The 23004-nt window shown below is 42.2% G+C and overlaps 1 protein-coding gene across 2 annotated transcripts in view; it reads right to left on the bottom strand.

Moving 5' to 3' along the window:
* The window catches only part of CENPC (centromere protein C), a 526811-nt gene that overhangs the window by 478743 nt on the left and 25064 nt on the right, over positions 1 to 23004 (bottom strand). For both annotated transcript variants that reach the window (XM_029600814.1, XM_029600824.1), the window contains one exon: positions 9953 to 10029. In XM_029600814.1, the coding sequence (XP_029456674.1) occupies positions 9953 to 10029 (77 nt within the window). The remainder of the gene's footprint in view (positions 1 to 9952; positions 10030 to 23004) is intronic.

Raw genomic sequence — 23004 nt, 5'->3', positions numbered from 1 at the left:
GCTAATTCATCCAAATATGTACAAAGAACCCTAATTATAGTAACCAGGCTTGCCTTCTTACATAAGAACATAAATTGCCATACTGGGTCAGACTAAGGGTCCATCAAGCCCAGCATCCTGTTTCTATCAGTGACCATTCCAGCCTACAAGTACCTGGGCAAGTACCCAAAAACTAGGTCTATCCCATGCTACTGATGCCAGTAATAGCAGTGGCTATTCTCTAAGACAAATTGATTAATAGTAGTCAATGGACTTCTCCTCCGTGAACTTATCTAAACCTTTTTAAAATCCAACTATACTAACTGCACTAACCACATCCTCTGGCAACAAATTCCAGAGCTTAATTGTGCATTACGTGAAAGAATTCTCTCAGATTAGTTTTAAATGTGCTACTTGCACTAACTTCATGGAGTGCCCCCTAGTGCATCTATTACACTGGGGAACACAATTTTCGTTGCGTTAGATCTGACATTTGGTTTTGACTAACTTTTGACATCTGAATCCAAAAATGACCCCAGTTTTTCTCTATCACATCAACATTTTAAGGTACAAGATACCTCCCTTTGACCCAAAAATCATACAAAATGTAAATACAAAGGAAATAAAAGAAAATATTACCTGAATATACTGTTTATTTAGAGTTATTTTATTCATACAAAGGCTATATATTGTTACTGTAAGTCAAACTGTGTACAAGTAATAAAGTTCTGCTACCAAACATACATATTAAGGTAAAAATGTACGCTTATAGTTTTTCCGGCAGTGTTCAATCTGTGGACAATCTTGCTTGATGCTCCAACAATAGTCAGCCATCATATGTACATCCCATCTACCCTGATACCGTGTTTCCATGACCTTCAAATCTTGGTGGAATCGTTCACCTTGCTCACTGACTGCACCAAGGTTTTTTGGGAAGTCAGCAAGATGGCTATGCAGAAAATGCACCTTGATGCCATGTTGCAACAAAGCAATTTGAAGCTCTCCAAGAGTTTCTGGACAATTTTGGTGAAATTCTGTGCTCGTGTATTTTCAAGAAAGTCCTTGACAAGGTTTTTGAATAACCACCAAGCATTCTTTTGGAGTTCTGACATTGTCCCGATGAAATGTTCATCTTTAATGAGCTGCCGAACCTGTGGACCGTCAAACACACCAGCCTTTATCTTTTCAAAAGACAGGCTAGGAAATGCCAAAATGAGACACCAATGAGAGAGGAATTTTATGTCTCTAGCATGTCCTGATATTATATTTACCCAGTCAATACTGGGGTAATTGAAACCTACATTACTGCACTGCCAAATTAGTTAGCTTCCCTGATCTCTCTTAGCATTTCATCAGCTGTCTGATCAATTGGGCCAGGTGGATGATAGTACACTCCTATCCATGGGTGCATTGGCCTATCAGGGGATCGGGCTTCCCCCGGTGGGCCAGTCTAGCTGGTCACGTGGTCTCAACTCCGCGGTGGCACCATGTGGCTGTTAAGGGTTTCTTGCAGCATGCGGGGACCGAAGAAATGAAGATCAACGCAGCCAGCCGCCGCAGACCAGGCCGGCAGGGGGGAAGAAATGAAGATGGAGGCCGGCGCTGCCGAAGAAAAGAAGACCAGCGCTGCTAACCGCCACTGTTCAGCTGGGGGCCTGTGTGAGAGAGAAAGGAACGGTGCGTGCGTGCGAGAGAGGGAGAGAGTAAGAGAAAGGAACAGTGCATGATTGAGAGAGAGAGAGAAAGGAACGGTGTGTGCATGTGTGTGTGAGAGAGAGAAAGGAACGGTGTGAGAGAGAAAGGAACAGTGCGTGCGTGTGTGAGAGACAGATGGAGCATGTTTTTGGCTGGCTTGTGGCTGTGAGAGAAAGGGCATGTGTGATTGAGCCTGTTTGTGAGACAGAACATGTGTGTGATTGAAATCCTGTGTGTAAGTAAGAGAGCACGAAAGCATTGTGTGATTGAGAGAGACTGCCAGAGGTGTGACTTGTGTATGTGTGAGAAAGACTGATCAGGGAGATGGCTGGTAATGTGTGTGCGAGAGACAGAAACTGGTTCTGCGGGGGGGTTCACAGATAAGACTGGTTGTGGTTGGGGAGATGATTGGTGTGTGAGACAGAAACTGGTCTTGAGGGTGTGACTGGTGAGAGAGAGAGAGAGAGAGACAGAGAGAGAGAGAGAGAGAGAGAGATATATATATATATATATTTTGTGGTCCTTAAGGAAGAGGACCGTGAGGACAGATTCAGCAGCTACTGATGCTTCTGGTGTAGCCTGCAAGGGAAAGGAGTAGGAGAACTGCTGAAGAGGGTAAGTAAAGGTGGCTTTTTAAGTTCATTTTTCTTAACTGACTATCATTTAAATTATTGGGTAGTATGTGATGTGTCTGCTGTTTGAAATATTTTATTGGTGTTTGGTAAAGGTTTCAAAATTTGCTTGAGACTTTAATTATAGGATATTCTATTCATCAGCTATTTGAAATTATTTTATTAGTATGATTTTATAATTATCATTCATGATTTATATCTTGATTTTATTGATTGTTTCATGAAGAATGGTGACATTTTTGTTTTTCCATTGTTGCACTGTATAGAGTCTGGCGAGATACGTTTTACAGTTTAGTTTTTGTCTGCACATTTCTATTTATACTTTATGTGGCTTTATTACATAAGAACATAAGAAAATGCCATACTGGGTAAGACCAAGGGTCCATCAAGCCCAGCATCCTGTTTCCAACAGTGGCCAATCCAGGCCATAAGAACCTGGCAAATACCCAAAAACTAAGTCTATTCCATGTTACCATTGCTAATGGCAGTGGCTATTCTCTAAGTGAACTTAATAGCAGGTAATGGACTTCTCCTCCAAGAACTTATCCAATCCTTTTTTAAACACAGCTATACTAACTGCACTAACCACATCCTCTGGCAACAAATTCCAGAGTTTAATTGTGCGTTGAGTAAAAAAGAACTTTCTCTGATTAGTTTTAAATGTGCCCCATGCTAACTTCATGGAGTGCCCCCTAGTCTTTCTACTATCCGAAAGAGTAAATAACCGATTCACATCTACCCGTCCTAGACCTCTCATGATTTTAAACATCTCCATCATATCCCCCCTCAGCCGTCTCTTCTCCAAGCTGAAAAGTCCTAACCTCTTTAGTCTTTCCTCATAGGGGAGCTGTTCCATTCCCCTTATCATTTTGGTAGCCCTTCTCTGTACCTTCTCCATGGCAATTATATCTTTTTTGAGATGCGGCGACCAGAATTGTACACAGTATTCAAGGTGCGGTCTCACCATAGAGCGATACAGAGGCATTATGACATTTTCTGTATTATTCACCATTCCCATTCTAATAATTCCCAACATTGGGTTTGCTTTTTTGACTGCCGCAGCACACTGAACCGACGATTTCAATGTGTTATCCACTATGACGCCTAGATCTCTTTCTTGGGTTGTAGCACCTAATATGGAACCCAACATTGTGTAATTATAGCATGGGTTATTTTTCCCTATATGCATCACCTTGCACTTATCCACATTAAATTTCATCTGCCATTTGGATGCCCAATTTTCCAGTCTCACAAGGTCTTCCTGCAATTTATCACAATCTGCTTGTGATTTAACTACTCTGAACAATTTTGTGTCATCTGTAAATTTGACTCTCTCACTCGTCGTATTTCTTTCCAGATCATTTATAAATATATTGAAAAGTAAGGGTCCCAATACAGATCCCTGAGGCACTCCACTGTCCACTCCCTTCCACTGAGAAAATTGTCCATTTAATCCTACTCTCTGTTTCCTGTCTTTTAGCCAGTTTGCAATCCACGAAAGGACATCGCCACCTATCCAATGACTTTTTACTTTTCCTAGAAGCCTCTCATGAGGAACTTTGTCAAACACCTTCTGAAAATCCAAGTACACTACATCTACCGGTTCACCTTTATCCACATGTTTATTAACTCCTTCAAAAAAGTGAAGCAGATTTGTGAGGCAAGACTTGCCCTGGGTAAAGCCATGCTGACTTTGCTCCATTAAACCAAGTCTTTCTATATGTTCTGTGATTTTGATGTTTAGAACACTTTCCACTATTTTTCCTGGCACTGAAGTCAGGCTAACCGGTCTGTAGTTTCCTGGATCACCCCTGGAGCCCTTTTTAAATATTAGGGTTACATTTGCTATCCTCCAGTCTTCAGGCACAATGGATGATTTTAATGATAGGTTACAAATTTTTACTAATAGGTCTGAAATTTCATTTTTTAGTTCCTTCAGAACTCTGGGGTGTATACCATCCGGTCCAGGTGATTTACTACTCTTCAGTTTGTCAATCAGGCCTATCCACATCTTCTAGGTTCACCGTGATTTGATTCAGTCCATCTGAATCATTACCAATGAAAACCTTCTCCATTACGGGTACCTGTCCAACATCCTCTTCAGTAAACAACGAAGCAAAGAAATCATTTAATCTTTCTGCGATGGCCTTATCTTCTCTAAGTGCCCCTTTAAGCCCTCGATCATCTAACAGTCCAACTGACTCCCTCACAGGCTTTCTGCTTCAGATATATTTTTAAAAGTTTTTACTGTGAGTTTTTGCCTCTACAGCCAACTTCTTTTCAAATTCTCTCTTAGCCTCTCTTATCAATATCTTACATTTAACTTGCCAACGTTTATGCTTTATCCTATTTTCTTCTGTTGGATCCTTCTTCCAATTTTTGAATGAAGATCTTTTGGCTAAAATAGCTTCTTTCACCTGCCCTTTTAACCATGCTGGTAATCTAGACTGTGCTTCTAGAATGGTATTTTTTTTTTTTTTAACAATGACCACGCCTCTTGGACATTTTTTTACTTTTGTAGCTGCTCCTTTCAGTTTTTTTCTAACAATTTTTCTCATTTTATCAAAGTTTCCCTTTTGAAAGTTTAGCACGAGAGCCTTGGATTTGTACACTGTTCCTCTTCCAGTCATTAAATCAAATTTAATCATATTATGATCACTATTGCCAAGCGGCCCCACCACAGTTACCTCTCTCACCAAATCCTGTGCTCCACTGAGAATTAGATCTAAAATTGCTACCTCTCTTGTTGGTTCCTGAACCAATTGCTCCATAAAGCTATCATTCATTCCATCCAGGAACGTTATCTCTCTAGCGTGTCCCGATGAAACATTTACCCAGTCAATATTGGGGTAATTGAAGTCTCCCATTATTACCGCACTACCAATTTGGTTAGCTTCCCTAATTTCTCTTAGCATTTCACTGTCCGTCTCACCATCTTGACCAGGTGGACGGTAGTATACCCCTATCACTATAGTCTTCCACGACACACAAGGGATTTCTACCCATAAAGATTCAATTTTGTATTTAGTCTCATGCAGGATGAGATTTTATAACATGTGCGTGCCGGGTAGCTTTTTATGTTTTAAGGGGTGTGTACATATATATGTAAATTATATGTGCAAATTATATTGTATATGTAATTGGGTACCCATGGGCCAGTATGGAGAAAAATCCCCCGGGCCACTATTTTCCCACAATCCGCCCCTGAGAACTGTTCTCTATTATCTAAAGTCAGCAGAGGCAGCCAGTCCTGAGAGTCAGCAGCAGTACTGCATATACCATCATGCAAAAGTCCTAGGTTTGAATCCCAACCCAGTTTCTGCTTCCCAGCCCAGCAGGGGATGCTTTGAAGGCAGCATTTACAGCTCCCAGGTTAAGAAAGGAGGGTGGGGAAGACACTATTTATTTTGCAACAACAGCACCTAATAGCCAGACTTAAGATCCACAAGTCCAGCTGAACAGTTGCTTTGGAAGAGCAAAATGAATCAGTTGAGGTATAAAAACAGAAGAAAACCATGGGTAGTCTCAAATTAAAGTTCTTAGCTTAGGAGTGAGTGCCAAGGTGGTGGCTTGGATTGCAAACTGGTTGACTGACATACGACAATGTGTGATGATAAATGGAACTTACTCTGAAGAGAGAGTGATGTTAAGCGGAGTGCCACAAGAATTGGTCTTGGGACCGGTCCTGTTCAATATCTATGTGAGTGACATAGCGGACAAGATATAAGGTAAGGTTTGTCTGTTTGCGGATGACACTAAGATTTGCAACAGAGTGGACACACTGGAAGGAGTGGAGAGAATGAGACGGGATTTAAGGAAGCTGGAAGAGTGGTCGAAGACATGGCCGCTGAGATTCAATGCCAAGAAGTGCAGAGTCATGCATACAGGGTGTGGAAATCCAAAAGAAATGTATTCGATGGTGGGTGAAGGGCTGATGTGCACAGAGCAGGAGAGAGACCTTGGGGTGTCTAATGATCTGAAGTCGGCAAAACAATGTGACAAGGCGATAGCTAAAGCCAGAAGATTGCTGGGCTGCATAGAGAGAGGAATATCGAGTAAGAAAAGGGAAGTGATTATCCCCTTGTACAGGTCCTTGGTGAGGCCTCACATGGAGTACTGTGCTCAGTTCTGGAGACCGTATCTCCGAAGGGACAGAGACAGGATGGAGGCGGTCCAGAGAAGAGCGACCAAAATGGTGGAGGGTCTTCATCAAATGACTTATGAGGAGAGATTGAAGAATCTAAATATTTTTACCCTGGAGGAAAGGAGGAGCAGGGGTGATATGATACAGACTTTGATACTTCAAAGGTTTTAATGATCCAAAGTCAATGACAAACCTTTTCCACTGGAAAAAAATCAACAGAACCAGGGGTCACGATTTAAAACTCAGAACCAATGTCAGGAAATATTTCTTCACAGAGAGCGTGGTCAATGCCTGGAACACCCTTGCAGAGGAAGTGGTGAAGACCAAAACTGTGAAGGATTTCAAAGGGGCGTGGGATAAACACTGTGGATCCATAAAGTCTAGAGCAGAGCTTTCCAAAGTGTGTGTCGCAACACTTTATTGTGTCGCCTGCAGCGTGTTGCGCAAGCCCGGGGCACATGACAGGGCGGAGCAAGTGGTATACCGAGAAGAGGTCAGGGGGAGCCAATGTGGCCACCGGTGGACCTCATCCCACTGGCGGCTGAGTAGTGAAGTATCGCTGTGCTGTGCCGGAGACACACAGCAGGAAGATCGGCAGGGCCGTGGTGGAGCTCACGTCACCACGGCCCAAAGAAAAAGGTCACATCTAAACGTGCAGCTGCTCCTCCTCCTTCCTGCCCGTGCGGCCCCGGAAGAAAAATGTTGCCAGAACCGCATGGGCAGGAAGGAGGAGGAGCATCAGTCACGTGTAGAAGAGGAGGCCCGGTAGCAGAGCCGCCGCCGAGCCCATCCTGTAGCGACCCGTGAAGAGGAGGCCCAGAGGTAAGAGATGAGTTGAGAGATTGTGTGTCTGTTTGTGAGAGTAAGTTGAGAGACTGTGTGTGGGAATGAGGACCTGAATGTTTGCAGAGACAGCATGTGAGAGCCTGTGTGTGAGAGAGAGAGCCTGCGTGTATGAATGATTGTATGAGAGAGAGCCTGGGTGTGTGAGAGAGAGAGCATGCACAAGAGAGAGAATGACTGTATGAGAAAGCATGTGAGAGTGAGAGCCTGTGTGTGTGTGTGTGAGTGAGAGAGAGAGAAAGCATGTGAGAATGAGAACCTGTTTGTTTGAGGGAAGAAGATAGATGAAGAGAAAAGAAATAGAAAAAAATGACAATACGAAAGGAATTGGAACACAAAAGCCTGTGACCAACCAATTAGAAAACTAAGATCAGACAGCAAAGGTAAAAAAAAATAAATTACTTTTTTACTGATTGGCACATGTAATCTTTGGTAATGTGCAAGAGTAGCATTTTCTCTATGCGGATCTCACAATGTACGAGATCAACATGGAGAAAGTGGAAACCCACAGGGCCTGCACAGAGGAGACAGCAGAATGGGCTTCAGTGCCAGTAGCAACAATCAGCGCCTCCCCAATAGCCATGCGGCATCAGTGACAGTGGCAGCAGAGGAATGAGAGAGGCTCTGAGGTTGCTGGCAAAAGAAAGAGAGGGGGTCTCTGCCTTTAGTGTGTGCATGTGTATGAATGGGAGTCTGCCTGGGGGGGGTGTGTGTAAGAGAATGAATGGTGTCTTCCTGGGGTTTGTATGTGTGAGAATACGTGCCTGCCTGAGTGTGGTGTATGTGTGTGTGTGAGAATGAATTGGTGCCTGCCTGGGGGTCTGTGTGTGTGAGAATGAATTGGTGCCTGCCTGGGGGTCTGTGTGTGTGAGAATGAATTGGTGCCTGCCTGGGGGTCTGTGTGTGTGAGAATGAATTGGTGCCTGCCTGGGGGTCTGTGTGTGTGAGAATGAATTGGTGCCTGCCTGGGGGTCTGTGTGTGTGAGAATGAATGTGTGCTTGCCTGGGGGATAGTGCGGGAGTGGTGTGAAAATGAATGGGAGCTTGCCTGGGTGTGTGTGTTTGTGAGGGAGTCAGAGAGAGTGAGAGCACGAGTGTGTATGACAAAATCCAGGGGAGTAAGAGTTTGTGTGGGGGATGTGTGTGGAGGGGGAGAGAGTGTCTTAGAGCCTGGGAGTGTGTCAGAGTGTCAGTGTCTGTGAGAGGTTATGGTGGGTATAAGAGCATGAATGTGTATGTATGTGACAGTGTACGTGTGAGAGAGAATGGACATGTGAGTATGTGTGAGAGAGAGGATAATCTCCTAATCTTTGACAATATGAGGGTGACTGGAAATCAAGAGCTCCCACGTATGGACAGCAGGGGCTTTTTAAAATCCTTATTAGTTTTAATTATTGGGTGTTATTTGATATATGTGCTGTTTTGAAATATTTTATTGGTGTTTGTAAAAAATGTATATGATTTTAATTAATAGAAATTCTATTTATCAGTAGTTTTAAAATATTCTTTTATTAGTATGGTTTTACTATTATAACTGATGCCTTATGTTTCTTGATTTTATTTGTTTTATGAGGAATGGTGGTTGTTTTTCCATTGTTATTACACAGAGTCTGGCTTCTTGGGGTTTCCATTTCAGTTTTTCTCTAATTTGTGCTCCTTTATTTTGTATTCTGTATTTGGTGAGGGTCTGTCTCCGCTCTGTGTGTGACCATTATGAGAGATTCTGCTAGCATAGGGATCTATAGCAATCTGGTTTGTTTTGTTTCCTCAGAAGGTGGTGGATTGGTATTCTAGGACCCAGTGTAATATTTACCCTTGCATTTTTACAGGTAGGGTTATTGTTGTTTGAGTCCTTGGTATTATTACTGTTATGTTACAATGGGATTGCAGTATAGATTTTGAGTGTCTTTTTTGCGGGGTTTTGTGTTAGTTCACAATGTGCCTGGCAGTGGAAGGTGTTTGTGCTGCTGTTACTGTGAGGTGATACCAGAATTTGAAAATATCTTTTAGTATGATGAGCTGTAAGGGAAACATCCAAGCTCCATTGTTTGGAGGAATTTCAGTGGATGCAGAGAGTTACAGAACTGGAGGTGCAGGATTTATATTGACATTCTGTCCCTTCCTATAAATTCCATACTTCACTCTCATAACCACATCGAATTTGTTGAATGAAGCTATCAAATAATTTTATAGTGTGAAACTGGCCAGCTTTTTAAAATTACGCAGAATACCCTTTGGACTTTTTTTTTTATTAACACCAAATATTCAAAAACAGTGTTCATCCCATCAAGCTCATATATCTCATTAAAGAGATAAATTGAATAACACAATATCTTTGTTTTATTATTGTTACTCAAATTATAACAATAACATTAAACTTGGAATATTATATATATTTAATATAAATGAAAGATTTTCACAAGATAATAGGTTGTGTCATGAAACATTTTTTGTTTAACCTTTAACCTCTAGTTTGCTAGTAGACTGAATTACTGTTCACGAAATTATGTTTGTCTATAAAGTGTGTCACCAACATGAAAAGTCAAAATTGCTTCTGGCATGCAAAGTTGTAAAAGAAAGCTATAGTCTGCAAAAACTCCAAGTCATAATAGCATGAATATTCACATTTGACATGAAAATTCAAAGTGCCATACATTACCTGGATCTTTAAAATAATCATCTATAAAATCCACAACATTCTGACCTGGTTGCGGCTTTAATGCCATCTGTGGTAGTCTAGTAGGGATTAGAAAAGATGGTCAGATAAAGTTATCTTGATATTTATGAAATTTCAACTTCTTAAAAACAGCTTCTAGTGCAATCAGACCAGGTTAATCCATCTATATTTGGAACTTGAACTGGCTTGTCTGAATCTTTTAAGCCATAAAATATTTTCACATCTACACAAGAACAGAATACTAATAACCAGTGACATATGTCAGTTTAGGTAGACAACTGTGGATTAAACAGGTCTGTCAAATTTCATGCATTTGTGTAATAATTTTTTTAATAACAGGCTCTCAAATGTACCATGTAAAAGACACTTCAATTAAATTGTGTCAACCTAATCATCTAAATACAGAAACCAATGGGCTATGCACAGAACAAAGACTGGATGCTCAGCCAAGAGCCACACTAATATTGATAGCTATTTGGATTACTACAAAGCTATGACAAGAGATGGGAAGGGCTGGGTGCAATTAAAGTGGGATGACTTGTATGTTTCTTCTATCCAAGATGATAGAGTGCAAAAGAAAATGACAAAAACTGTTCTGGATAATAAGTATCTTAAGAACTGTCACATTATGGATGACTGCTAAAGTCACCTTTGCAATGTAGTCAAGAATAACTGGACAAACAAGAGGGGTCAAGTTGGTCTTATTTTGTGTTCATCTACTATATTATTCCATCCACCTACCATGGTTACTAAGCTTACCTGATAATTTTCTTTCCTTAAGTCCTGTTAGACTAGTTGTTATATATGGAATTTCCCTCCTTCACAGCTGACAGAGGGCACGCTTATTTTAGATCACTTCTGGGCTTATAAGGAAGATGTTAGGGTCCAATCCCAGTAGCCTACTGCCAAAAGCACAGTGACCACCAGAAATTCCTGCCCAAATCAGAACCTCTACTCCCTGATACTATAAGGGTACTCCAAGTGCATCCAAAGGTACCACACAGAAAGCAAAGAGACAGAACAGAGAGCACCCAAATGCTGTCTCATAAGGCAAGCTGAGGACCAATATCCCCCATCACCCTTCTATTCCTTGGCAGGAACTAGACTAGTCTAGCAAAACTCAAGAAAAAGCAAGTTTGCTTAGCATAAACTATTTTCCGTAGATAGGAGGAGGATTTAGAAATGATCTATGGATGATATCATCCAGCAGCAAAAGACTTGTCTCTGAGCTAGAAGAGCTTTGAACCCTGAGTATGTGTGGTAGTTCCCATGCAGTCGGAGCTAGCTTTTTTGCTGCCCTGTGCGAAAGGTTACTCTACTGCCCCTGCCCTCTCCCTCAATTCAGTGTCTGTCCTGGGCCCATCAAATAAAGCCCAGCTTTGCCTGCAATCTATATTTTTAAAAATGGACACCCCCTCCCCTCCCCAACCACAGAATCCACGGATAGGGAAGGGTATTATGTAGCCTAGGCAAACCTTACAGCCTTGCGCGCACACACACACACCCTTTACAGACAATTAAACTGGAGAAATTACTTACCTGATAATTTTGTTTTCCTTAGTGTAGACAGATGGACTCAGGACCAGTGTGTAATGCTCCCCTGCCAGCAGATGGAGACTGAGCAAGCTGTCACAGTATACATACTCCTGCAGCGATCCCAGCCTGCCAGTAATCTTTTCAAAAAGCAATTTCTCTCCCACATTTCACGTTTATGTTAACCGACAATATTTTTGTCTCCTTTTTTTCATTTAAACTGGATATTGATTTTAATTCATTACTTATTTTAGTTGTATTTTGTTTGTTTTGTTACTTATTTTGATTTTTTACTTTTTTAATTATTTATTTGTATTTTATATTATGTACGTGCCCATATGTGAACAGTTTTCACCAGTTTTATTTTGTAAAAGTGGTATACAAACATTTTTAAATAAAAATAAACTGAGGACAGACTAGAAAAACAGACAAAACTGTACTCAACTATCAAACACTGTACTCAACTATCAAACACTAAACTCAAGTAATAACATAGGTACCCCAACCTAGGGACTAGATAAGCACTTACCAGTAATCCCCAGGAAACTGTAGCCCCATAGGAGGACTACTGACACAATCATTTGGCACTCAAGGGCAGGAAGCTGAGTCCATCTGTCTACACTAAGGAAAACAAAATTATCGGGTAAGTAACTTCTCCATTTCCTAGCATGTAGACAGATGGACTCAGGACAAGTGGGATGGACCAAAGGTACTCCCCAACAGGGTGAGAAGCTGCCCATGGTCCAGTCACCACCACATGTGCAAATACTGCATCCTCCTGGGCCTATACATCCAGACAATAAAACCTGGAAAAAAAAAGCATGTAAGGAAGACCACATCGCAGCTTGGCAGATATCAGACATGACACTGCCTGAGGCCGAGTGGAATAAGCCCTAACCCGAGTAGGCAAAGACTTATCAGCATCCACATACATGGCCACGATCACCTCCTTAATCCAGCAAGCTATTGTAGCCCGTGAAACTGGTTCTCCTTGCTTGCTTCCGCCATGAAGGACAAACAGGTGATCTATCTTTCGGAAAGGTTCAGAAGCTTCCAGATACCACACAAGTCTTGACATCTAAGGGAAGCAACAGTTGATACGCCTCAGCATCCCTGCCCTTATCCGGGGCAGCAAGAAAATAGACTGATTCGCATGAAATTTCAAGACCACCTTAGGCAAGAAGGATGGAACAGTTCGTAATTGTAATGTCCCTGGAATCACTCAAAGGAACGGCTCCTCGAAGACAGAGCCTGCAGCTCAGAAGTTCAACATGCAGAGCATAGCACCACCAGAAACAGTTTTCAAGGTCAATAACCACACGAAAGGCCACACGGCAGCCTGAACTTAAGCCTGCCAAAAAATCCAGCACCAAATTAAGACTCCACAATGGAACCGATAACTTCAAGGGAAGCAAAATATGCTTCACTCCCTTCAAAAGCGACCACATCAGGATGAGACAATAAGGAATCACCATTCACCGAGCCTCTGAAACAGGCAAGAGCTGTAACCTGTACCTTCAAGGAATTAAGGGCCAATCCTTTATTCAACCCATCCTGCAAAAAGTCCAGAATGAGCGGGATCTTAACTGAACGAGGAAGAATACCACACTCCTCGCACTAGGCCTCAAACACTCTCCAAACCCACACATAGGTTAAGGAAGTGGAGAACTTTTGATCACGTAGTAAAGTGGCAATCACTGCAGAAGAATATCCATGCTTCAACAGGCGAACCCTCTCAAGGGCCAAATTGTAAGACAAAACCAATTCAGATCCTCAAGGAGAACCAGTCCCTGCTACAGAAGATCCATGTGTGACAGAAGATGAAGGGAGTCTCCACCAGAAGCCTTTGTAGATCTGCATACCATGGATATCTGGGCCAGTCCAGTGCCACCAGGAGTACTAGCCCCCTATGGCCTTCAATCTTGTGAATTATCCTGCCCAACAAGGGCCACAGAGGATAGGCATAAAGCAACCTGTCTTCCGGCCAGATCTGTACGAGCGCATCTATGCACAGGGGCCATGGATCTCTCCTGCGACTGAAGAATTGAGGAACCTTCACAGAGCAAGAAGTCGCCAGCAGGTCTAGGAACGGAAAACCCTAGCAATCCACTATCAGCCAAAAACGCCCCAGTGGACAATACCCATTCTCCTGGGTCCAGACTCTCCCTGCTGACAAAATCTGCTCTTATGTTGTCTTTTCCTGCAATGTGAGAGGTCAAGATCATCTGTAGATGTCTTTCCACCCAGTCCATAAGTTGGTCTATCTCCTGCGACACTTGCTGGCTCGTTTCCTCCCTGGCGATATATTTACGCCACTGTCGTGTTGTCAGACATCATGCAGACTGCTTGATCCAGCAGCCTGTGGCTAAACTACGAGCAGGCCAGCAAGACCAGCCAGTAAGGGTTAAAAGCTCTTGCCCCACTGTCGAATCTTGGGACGAATGATGCCTGCATCGGAGTGTGTCATGGGCCTCGCGCCAATCATGTCTGTGTCGTGTACAACACAGACACTGCATCAGCTAGCTTTTGATGGCGACGTGGATGACGTACTCGGTGCCAAGAATCTTTGTCAGCTGCATGGGCTTGTCTAGGATTTTCACTTTCAGCCTTACTTGCCAATTGTTGAGGGCACAGCCCTTTAGATTTAGTTAACAATGGCTCCAAGGAGGATGATCTCTTCCTATTGTCCAGATGCTTGGGCTCCCGGCCTGGGGAAGACTGAGTGGAGCTTTGGGTGGGGGATTAAAGAGCTCAATAGGACTCCCAGAGCAGTTTGCCGCCACTGGGCCCTTGGAGACATCCTGCCACAAACCCGACGATTATGTCTGTCCATGAGAGACAATATTACCACATTGGCAAAATTTAAACCCAGGTGCTTTTGGGGCCATGGGAGCACTAAAAAGGGCTGTTTGGGGCTCACTGAAGTGAAGTTCAGCACGAAGAGAAAGAGAGAGAAGAACCCACAACCATTGCTGCACAGGAAAGCAAAAAACTGAGGAGTCAGATGCAAGGGAAAGCACCGAGCAGGGGCAAAGTTAATGTTCTAAGAGAAGTTCCTGCATCGGGTCACCAGGAGGCGCTCCCAGACAGCATGGCTAATTCAGCCTGCTAATCTGCAGGAAAACCTTTGTTATCCAGCACCATGCCCCAAAAAAGATTTGTATGCTGTCTCCCTCTGGAGCAGAGTTCAGAGGGATAAAAACGTTGGGCCTCGGCATGAGCCAGGCCAGTTGTCTAACCCTTGGCCGATGGTGCTGTGGAGTGGCTGGGAGGTGGTTGACCTAAAGAGGTGGGTAGGTGGTACCACTGAAAAGGCCAGAATTTATTCCTATGAAAGTATGATCATTGCTAAGTATAGAAGGTGCTCAGGGACCCACAAATAGGATCAGACCACTACATTCCATTTCTTAAATTGTCACAGATACCAGGTACAGCCGCTGAGTTCATGTGGACAGTCTTGGATTCTTTTCACTTGAGCCATGTTATATGCAGAGTTCCAATCGATGCCAGAAAAAGAGCTAAAATGTTTCTAGGCAGAACAGAGATAAATGTACTCTTCCACCTTCAAAAACAAGACTACCTTCCTTCTGCAAACTGTAGAAAAAAACACTTTGAATTTTGAATACAGTCATAAGAATATTGCACCATATGGAACTGGTGTGTACAGATACGGGCAGTAACATGGAGGTTTGGAAGACTTCCTTGCCAAGAATGTCTAACAGTCTTATTCAGGTCAGACCTAAAGATTGACTTATGCAGCAATTTGAACTCTGCATTTGAAATTCAGCTTTGTGGCTGTAGGAATGCCAGCGATTGGCATTATCAAATTCTCATCTGCAAACAATTCTAGTCTACAACATTCTGGAGAGCCACTAGCTTAGACAGGGCATCCAGTATCTGGAGGGATCCAAAGATTTCTCTCCAGGTGTCTAACAGGAAAATCTTAAAAGGAGTTCTGCATATAAATGCAACATACTACTGTGGCAATTTTGAAAACTCATTTTCCCACATTAACTGCACTTAATGCACATAATTAAAGACAATTCAACAGCATATCTTGGGCAATCCTTACAAAGGTACAATGTACATACTAATGTAGTATCAGTTAAAAACAAGTAAGTGCTTTTGAAAGTCAGGTGGTAAGCTTTGTCTCTACATGTCCCATGAACTTTTAATATGACAGGCGTTCCAGTGCAAGGTCAAGGGTATTCAAAAATAGGTTAAGAGGTGCATTTGTAGAACTCACCTAAAAGTGAAAATTTACCAACCCATGACTCCAATGATAAAGACAAACCAGGGGGCTCTTCCCATTGCTATAGAAGGGAAAAACCCTGGACAACCACCTTCAGACAACTTGACTGTACTGCCATTGAGTGAGAAGATTAAGAACCCCTTATCAAGGGGTCTGAGGAAGTTTACCATGATGGGTGATATTGGGACTCTGGAATAAGGAATCACTGCAGCAATGCTAAGGATGCACATTTTATTAATTTAAATGTTTTGGTTTTTTTTGGGGGGGGGTGTCAAAATGAAGAGGCAAAGAAATTTTGCACTAGACCTGCACTCTGGTCAAATGACCAACATGCTCTCTGGCCTGGCAAAGGTTGTGGAATATCCTCTCCAAGGATAACAGGTTCCTATACTTCAAGGAAGTTTATTTTCTTTTTTTTCTTTTCTTTTTTTTTAAGAAACAAGCAACAATATGACATACTGGAGCTGCAATCCTGTCAGAAGCCCTCCACTATCAACTTAGAAGGATTGAGAGCTGTGATAATTGAATGATGTAGGTAACACCTTCAAGCAACTGGCCTAGTGCATTCTTCATGAAACTGCTCCCAGTGCCTCAATACCTTTCTGCTTTTGCATAAGAGTGGCATGAATCTGTGCACTGTGTGAAGAACCTCAATGCTTCCTTCGCATCGACAGCCTCTGTGCACCATGCATATCCTCAATGCACAGCAAATCAAGTGCATCCCTTGCTGTGCCATGCATGACCTTCAGTGCATAGAGCGCATCATGCAAGAAGTGCTCTCCTGCGCCTTGTGCTGGTTTTACAGTTCTTTGACGAAGGCTCTGTCTCTATGCAGAGCAACTAACGCTTGACCCCATGGCTTTCATTTAGGCCAATGGGAGAGGAAGGATCCCTTGCTCAATTCATTTTCCGACGAGAGAGACAATGCTCCACTATAGTAGGAGCTACTGCTACTTCTGAGAGACTTGCACAGTTCCTCTAAGTGGTGTCCAGTGTTGAGAACTGAGGAGGTCCACCAGCATATCTGGGGAAAAAGCAGGGTTAACTTGCCATTAGGGACTTCATTTTGAGGTGCCACAATTTATTTTGTAGCATTTAATGCTGTTATGGATGCTGCAGAGCAGAGAGACCATTAAAGTGTAGAAACTGAAGAAAAACAAAAAAGTGTAAAGGATTTTGGAAAAAAATCCCTGGAGACAAAGTACACACCTGAGCTGGGCTCAGACAAAAACAGACTGAAGAGGCTCCCACAGGAACTTCTGCTCATACTCAGTAAAATCCAAAGCTCTACTAGTTTGGAGAGACAAGTTTGTTTGGTGCCACCAAACAATATCACCCACAGACCATGTCTAATTCAGCCCTGATTATTGATGGAAAAAAAAAAAAATCAGGTGAGCATAATTTAACCTTTATCTTCTTGACAGACAAGTCATTACGTATAGGAATTATTAAAAGCTTCCCCTCGCTGGGGCAGAAGGAAAACTGAGTTGTCCTAATCACTCCTGCTCTAAAGGTAGAATCTGACCTGGTCCATATATCCAACCTGTAATATTTTATGAAGGTGTGCAACGAAAACCATGTGGCAGCCCTGCAAATTTCCTCTGGGGAGACCGAGGATGCTGTGGCCCAAGATATTGCTTGCTCCCACACTGAATGAGCTCTTAGACCTGCCATGGCTTATTTGCCTCTAAGCATGTATGCAGAAGCTATCGTCTCCTTGAGCCACTTGGCTAGAGTAGCCTTGGATGCTATTTCTCTGAAGACTGCAAAAATGAACAATTTGTTAGTTCTCCTAAAGACATTCATCTCCTTTAAGTACTTCAGCAACAACCAGCACACATTTAAGAGATGAAGACTCATCCTTCCTCTCTACTTTTAAAGGCTGGAAGACAAGAATAAGTGATCAGCCCCTTTCTCTAGACCCAATTGCAGAAAATCTAAAATATACAGTATACCTAACATCCATGGAGAAAAGAATAGTTTACTGCAAAATTCCTCAAATGATTGCCAGAACCTACATAAGTAGCCGCTATACTGGATCAGATAGAGGGTCCATCAAGCCCAGCATCCTTTTTCCCAATAATGGCCATTCTAGGATACAAGCAGCTTGCAAGTACCCAAACATTAAATAAAGTTCCATGCTATTAATGCAGGTAATAAGCAGTGGTTATTTCCTAAATCAATTTGACTACATTTATGGGCTTCTCCTCCAGGAACTTTATTTTTTTTTTGTAATTTAAATTTTATTAAACATATTATAATGAAATAACAGTATACAGGCATATATCAATACGATGAGTCATAGTATATTGAATTAAGCAAGATAACAGTCAGTCAAATAAACAGTGGTACTTTATATGGCATGCTTAAAATGTCTAAGTGTCTTTATCTCCTCTCGCCAGAAGTCGTAGTTGTCCCCGAGACACAGTCGCCACATGGGAGAAACTCCCCCACCAGTTCAGATAAGGATTCCAAACCTGAGTAAAGCGAGGTATGTTGTAGTGTTTCTGGGCCATCTGGTACAAGATATACATATTGTCCAATTTGTGAAGCAAGATGTCCAAAGAAGGCACTATGGCCTGCTTCCATGTTGCCGCCAATATGCACCATGCACCCAAACATATTTGTGTGAATAACAAATTGTCACTCCGAGAGCCCTCAATGGAAATATTCAACACCCGTTCCGGCAACAAAGCAATGGGTCGACCCAGAATACTTTGTATAATATCTGACACTTCCTTCCATAGTCTTCCCATTTTGGGGCATTCCCACCACATATGAATAAAAGTTCCTGATTGTCCACAGCCTTTCCAACAGAAATCTGGACAGATTTTAGCGCAGTTTAGTCTATGTGGGGTAAAATGCCAACAAAATAGTACTTTGAATCCATTTTCTGTAAGGGAAACAGAAACAGAACATCTTTTAGTATTCAAAAATATCTGATCCCACTCATCTTTGGAAAGAGACTTATCCAGGTCTTTCTCCCAGGCTTGAATATATTTTGGTCTTCAGGGTGTAGCGTTCTGTAGAAGGCCATATATCTTGGAGCACCCTCTCCTTTGACCCGATCCCCTAATTCACACCATCCCTCAAACTGCAGCTTTCCCTGACCCAGCTCCCTTTCTATAGCTTCTTTCTGTATATAATGGCGGATTTGATGATAAGGGTATATATTTGAAGGCTGTAACTGAAACAGGTCTGGGAGGCGATCAAAGGACACCACTCCCTCCCAACCCCATACCTTTCCCAAAAGTAACAATGCCCTTAATTTTCCATTCCCGAAAAAGTGAGGTGTCCCAGTCCGAAGAAAATTTCCTATTATGAAACAGATAGGTACTGCGAAAGTAATTCCTTGAGCCTATTATCAAATGTCTCCACTATACCCAAATGCAAAGTGTGGTTTGCAAGGATAGAGGCATCATTCCCTGAATCCTCCATGCCGTACCCAGTTGCCAGATGAGGGCCCTAATCAGCATTGCTCCCATCGAAGTCTGTTCAATGTCAACCCAGCTAGGAGGTTCCCCTTGTTTATGCCAAGCTAAAATAGCACTGAGCTGCACCGCCACATAGTACCACTGAAGGCTGGGAACCCCCATACCTCCTCTCAGTTTGTGTCGATAAAGCACATTTTAGGCCACCCTGGAGGGTTTCTGTTTCCAGATAAATGCGAATAATCTTATTTGCAAACATTTCAACATTGCTGTAGGGATAAGGATCGGTAGAGACTGAAAAAGATAATTGAATTTGAGAAGAATATTCATTTTGAGCGTTGTTATTCTCCCCATCCAAGCAATTGAATAATTCTCCCAATTTGCCAGGTCTTGGAATATCTTTGCTATGTAGCAAGGGGGTATAATTTAGCTTAAAGAGCTCTTCCAAGTGATTACCGAGCAAAAAGCCCAAATACTTGATATGTTGCCCGGCCCACTTAAAAGGGAATTGTTTTTTCAAAGGGGGAATCTGCTCATTAGGCATAGAGATATTGAGCACTTCGGATTTGTCTAGATTAAGTCGGAATCCGGACCCCGAACTAAATTCTTTTAACATATCTACTACTCCGACCAAAGATTGTTGAGGTTCTGACAGAGTAAATAGCACATCATCAGCGAACAGATATTTTATAATCTGTGCCCCCAACTCATATCCCTGTGGTGGTTGTGTCCCCTCTAATACTCATGGTAAACGGTTCTAGAAACAGCACGAACAGCAATGGAGATAGCAGGCATCCCTGCCTCATTCCCCTAAAGATAGGGAAAGGTTCTGAGTAAACGTCATTCACTTTAACTCTAGTCTTCGGGTCCTCATACAATTTAAGCAACCAATTAGAAAAAATGAACTTTGGTCCAAAATTTTGTAAGGTTTTAAACAGGAAAGGCCAATGTACCATGTCGAAGGCCTTTTCCGCATCAACAGCAAGCAATACTGCCAGAGTATCATGTTGTTTAACCCACCATAATAGGTCTATGATTTTTCTGACATTGTCTGCCGCCTTCCTCCCTGAGATAAAGCCCGCCTGGTCTGGGTGAGTCAGCTTTGCCCTAATGGCTGTATGGAGGTGGTTGGACAAGATTTTTACTAAAATTTTCAGGCCAATATTTATTAAGGATATGGGCCTATATGACCCACACTCCATGAGATCCCGTCCCGGCTTGGCTAAGATGGTGACCCCCACCACATTGGCTCCCAGTGGTAGTGAGTCTCCCTCTTGAAGTGCATTATATACCTCTGTTAGATGGGGAACCAATTGGACACTAAACTTTTTATAAAAAAGACCCATGTACCCATCCAGACCTGGGGCCTTGTTAGTCTTAAGCTCTTTTATAACTTGCCTAATTTGCAAGGAGGATATTCTATTTTCAAGAAACTGCTTTTCCACCTCAGTTATCTGGGGTAACTATTTTATCTAAATATAATTCCTTCCTCCTGGAGTTGGCAGCATATAAAGTACCATAAAATTGTTGAAATCTGTTGAATTTCTGCCGGCAAGGCCAGTATAGAGCCATCTGCAACCTTAATTCTTGTAATTTGAACGTTGGGCTATTCTTTTTTTCAACTTGCATGCCAGCAGCCTTCCAGCCTTATTACCCCACTCAAAATGGTCTTGTTTTACCATCTGGAGCTGGAAGGCAATATCATTGGCTTGTGCCGCTTAAGGAATTTCTAGCCTTTTGTAATTGGGCATAAATGTGAGGATAGAGATATTTTATGCTGTCTCTCCAATTGGGATATTTCAGCATACAGAGAAGCAATTGTCTGTTTCATCTTTTTTTTGTAAGAAGCTTGATTATATAAATCTACCCAAGAACCGCTTTTAAAACAGTCCCAGAACAAGAATTTAGACTTCATGGTTTCCCCATTAAACCACTGATATTCCTCAATCACTATTCGCACTGACTGAAAAGGATTTGTCCTCTAGCAGTGTCATTTAATCTCCAATACCTAATCCCTGACTTCATATCTTGTAATTGAATTTTTATCCAAATCTGTGCAGGTTCCGACCATGTAATGGGGCCTATATCTGTCTCCCGGACCCCAAGGCATATAACCCCATCTACTAAAAAGAAATCAATCCTAGAGTATTTATTTATTTATTGTTTTTTTATATACCGATCTTCTTGCAATGGATGCAAATCAAACAGGTTTACAGTGAAACAATTCAACTTGCCTAAGAGCATTACATAGAACAAAGAACATAGAACAAATAAGAGTGCTTGTGAGCATTACATTAAAAAACGAGGAACATTTAAACATTTAAAAACCTTTGGTAACATTCTTATACAAGATGTATGTAAAAGAGCCCTCAATGTTAAAACGAAATCAGGCGGATAATTGACTCGATTGAGAAGGAATACTGGGAAGGGAGTAAGGGGGCGGACATGGGGATGAGAAAATAATTATAATCCCGTTTTGTGGGGTTTCTATGCGACCACACGTCCCGCAAGTCTGTCTTTAATAAGTTTAAGGCAGGAATGCCCCAATTTCGCGCCCACCCTTCTATTCGAGGCTAGTTGGTGATATTAAAGTCCCCTGCTATAATCAGATGGCCCTCTGCTTTGCCATCCAACAAGAGCCCCACACTATCAAAGAATTGGGAGCATATATATTAAACAATGTATATTTCTCACGAGCCATTTCCAGTTGTAATAGTAAATAATGCCCCATGGGATCCTCCAGAGATTTTAAAACTTGACACTGTAGGTCTTTATGTAGCAATATGCTTTCCCCTGAGTAGCATGCCGAATTAGAAGGCCGCAGCATGATATTGGCGGGGGGAAGAGGCCAGCTTAGTAGCCTTTTGTACCTGCGTTTCAAATGAGTTTCCTGAAGAAACAAAATATCAGCCCTCGAGTTTTGGGCCTCGTTCTAAACATTTGTTTCTGTGGGCTATTTAACCCTTTAACATTAAGGGATAAAATTTTGATAAACATCATTCCTGAATTATGAGAGGTGAGCTACACACATTACAAAGTCTCATGCTGAAGCCTCCGGAGCACAGAGCGCAATCTTCCACTCTTTGCATGTGCCACTGCATACTTGCTGCCCATCTACAGTAACACTGTATATGATTGCTATATTAGTGGTTATAACATAGCTATAACATAGCTATAACACATAATAAACCAACATTGTCCCTGCCTCCCGATTCCCTCCTCCTGCCCCTTGCAACCTTAGTAGACCCACAGCCCTGTACCCAGGACATATCTGCGTGAGCAGATAGAGGCAGAATCATCCACGGAACCTGCTCCCCCCCCCCCAGACCAACAGTCATGTAACATCAACTGTATAAAACCTAGATTAAACCTCTGATGTATTGGAAAATATGTCCATAATGAAACCACTGCTTAGGACCGATTCTCCAGAACTTATACTTAAATGACCAGAACAGATTCTGTAGTAGGGATATTCATCCTTTCCCTTTATCCTGTTCCGGTAAGACATCCCTGAAGTTTCTGCGCAGTCTCTTGCCACCTTTACTGACCCACTGCCATCTTGGAGTATCCACTGGTGCGGGGTTGTGAGCTTGCTTCACAGTTGCTATTTTCACCATATGGCCTGCTTTCTTCAAGATGGCTACCGCATCTTCTATTTTTTTGGCCTTCGTAGTTATACCTTTGATAGTCATGGTGATGCCAAATGGAAATAGCCAACAATAGCGGATTCCCTCCTCTCTCAAGACCAGAGTAATTTCTTTAAAGTCCATTTTTTTTTCAGCGTTAAGGGAGAAATCTACAATAATCATTATGTAATG

Source organism: Rhinatrema bivittatum, chromosome 1 (assembly GCF_901001135.1).
Source record: "Rhinatrema bivittatum chromosome 1, aRhiBiv1.1, whole genome shotgun sequence".
NCBI lineage: Eukaryota > Metazoa > Chordata > Amphibia > Gymnophiona > Rhinatrematidae > Rhinatrema > Rhinatrema bivittatum.
Note: the sequence above shows the minus strand (reverse complement) of the source record. Positions and strands in the feature narration are given on the sequence as shown.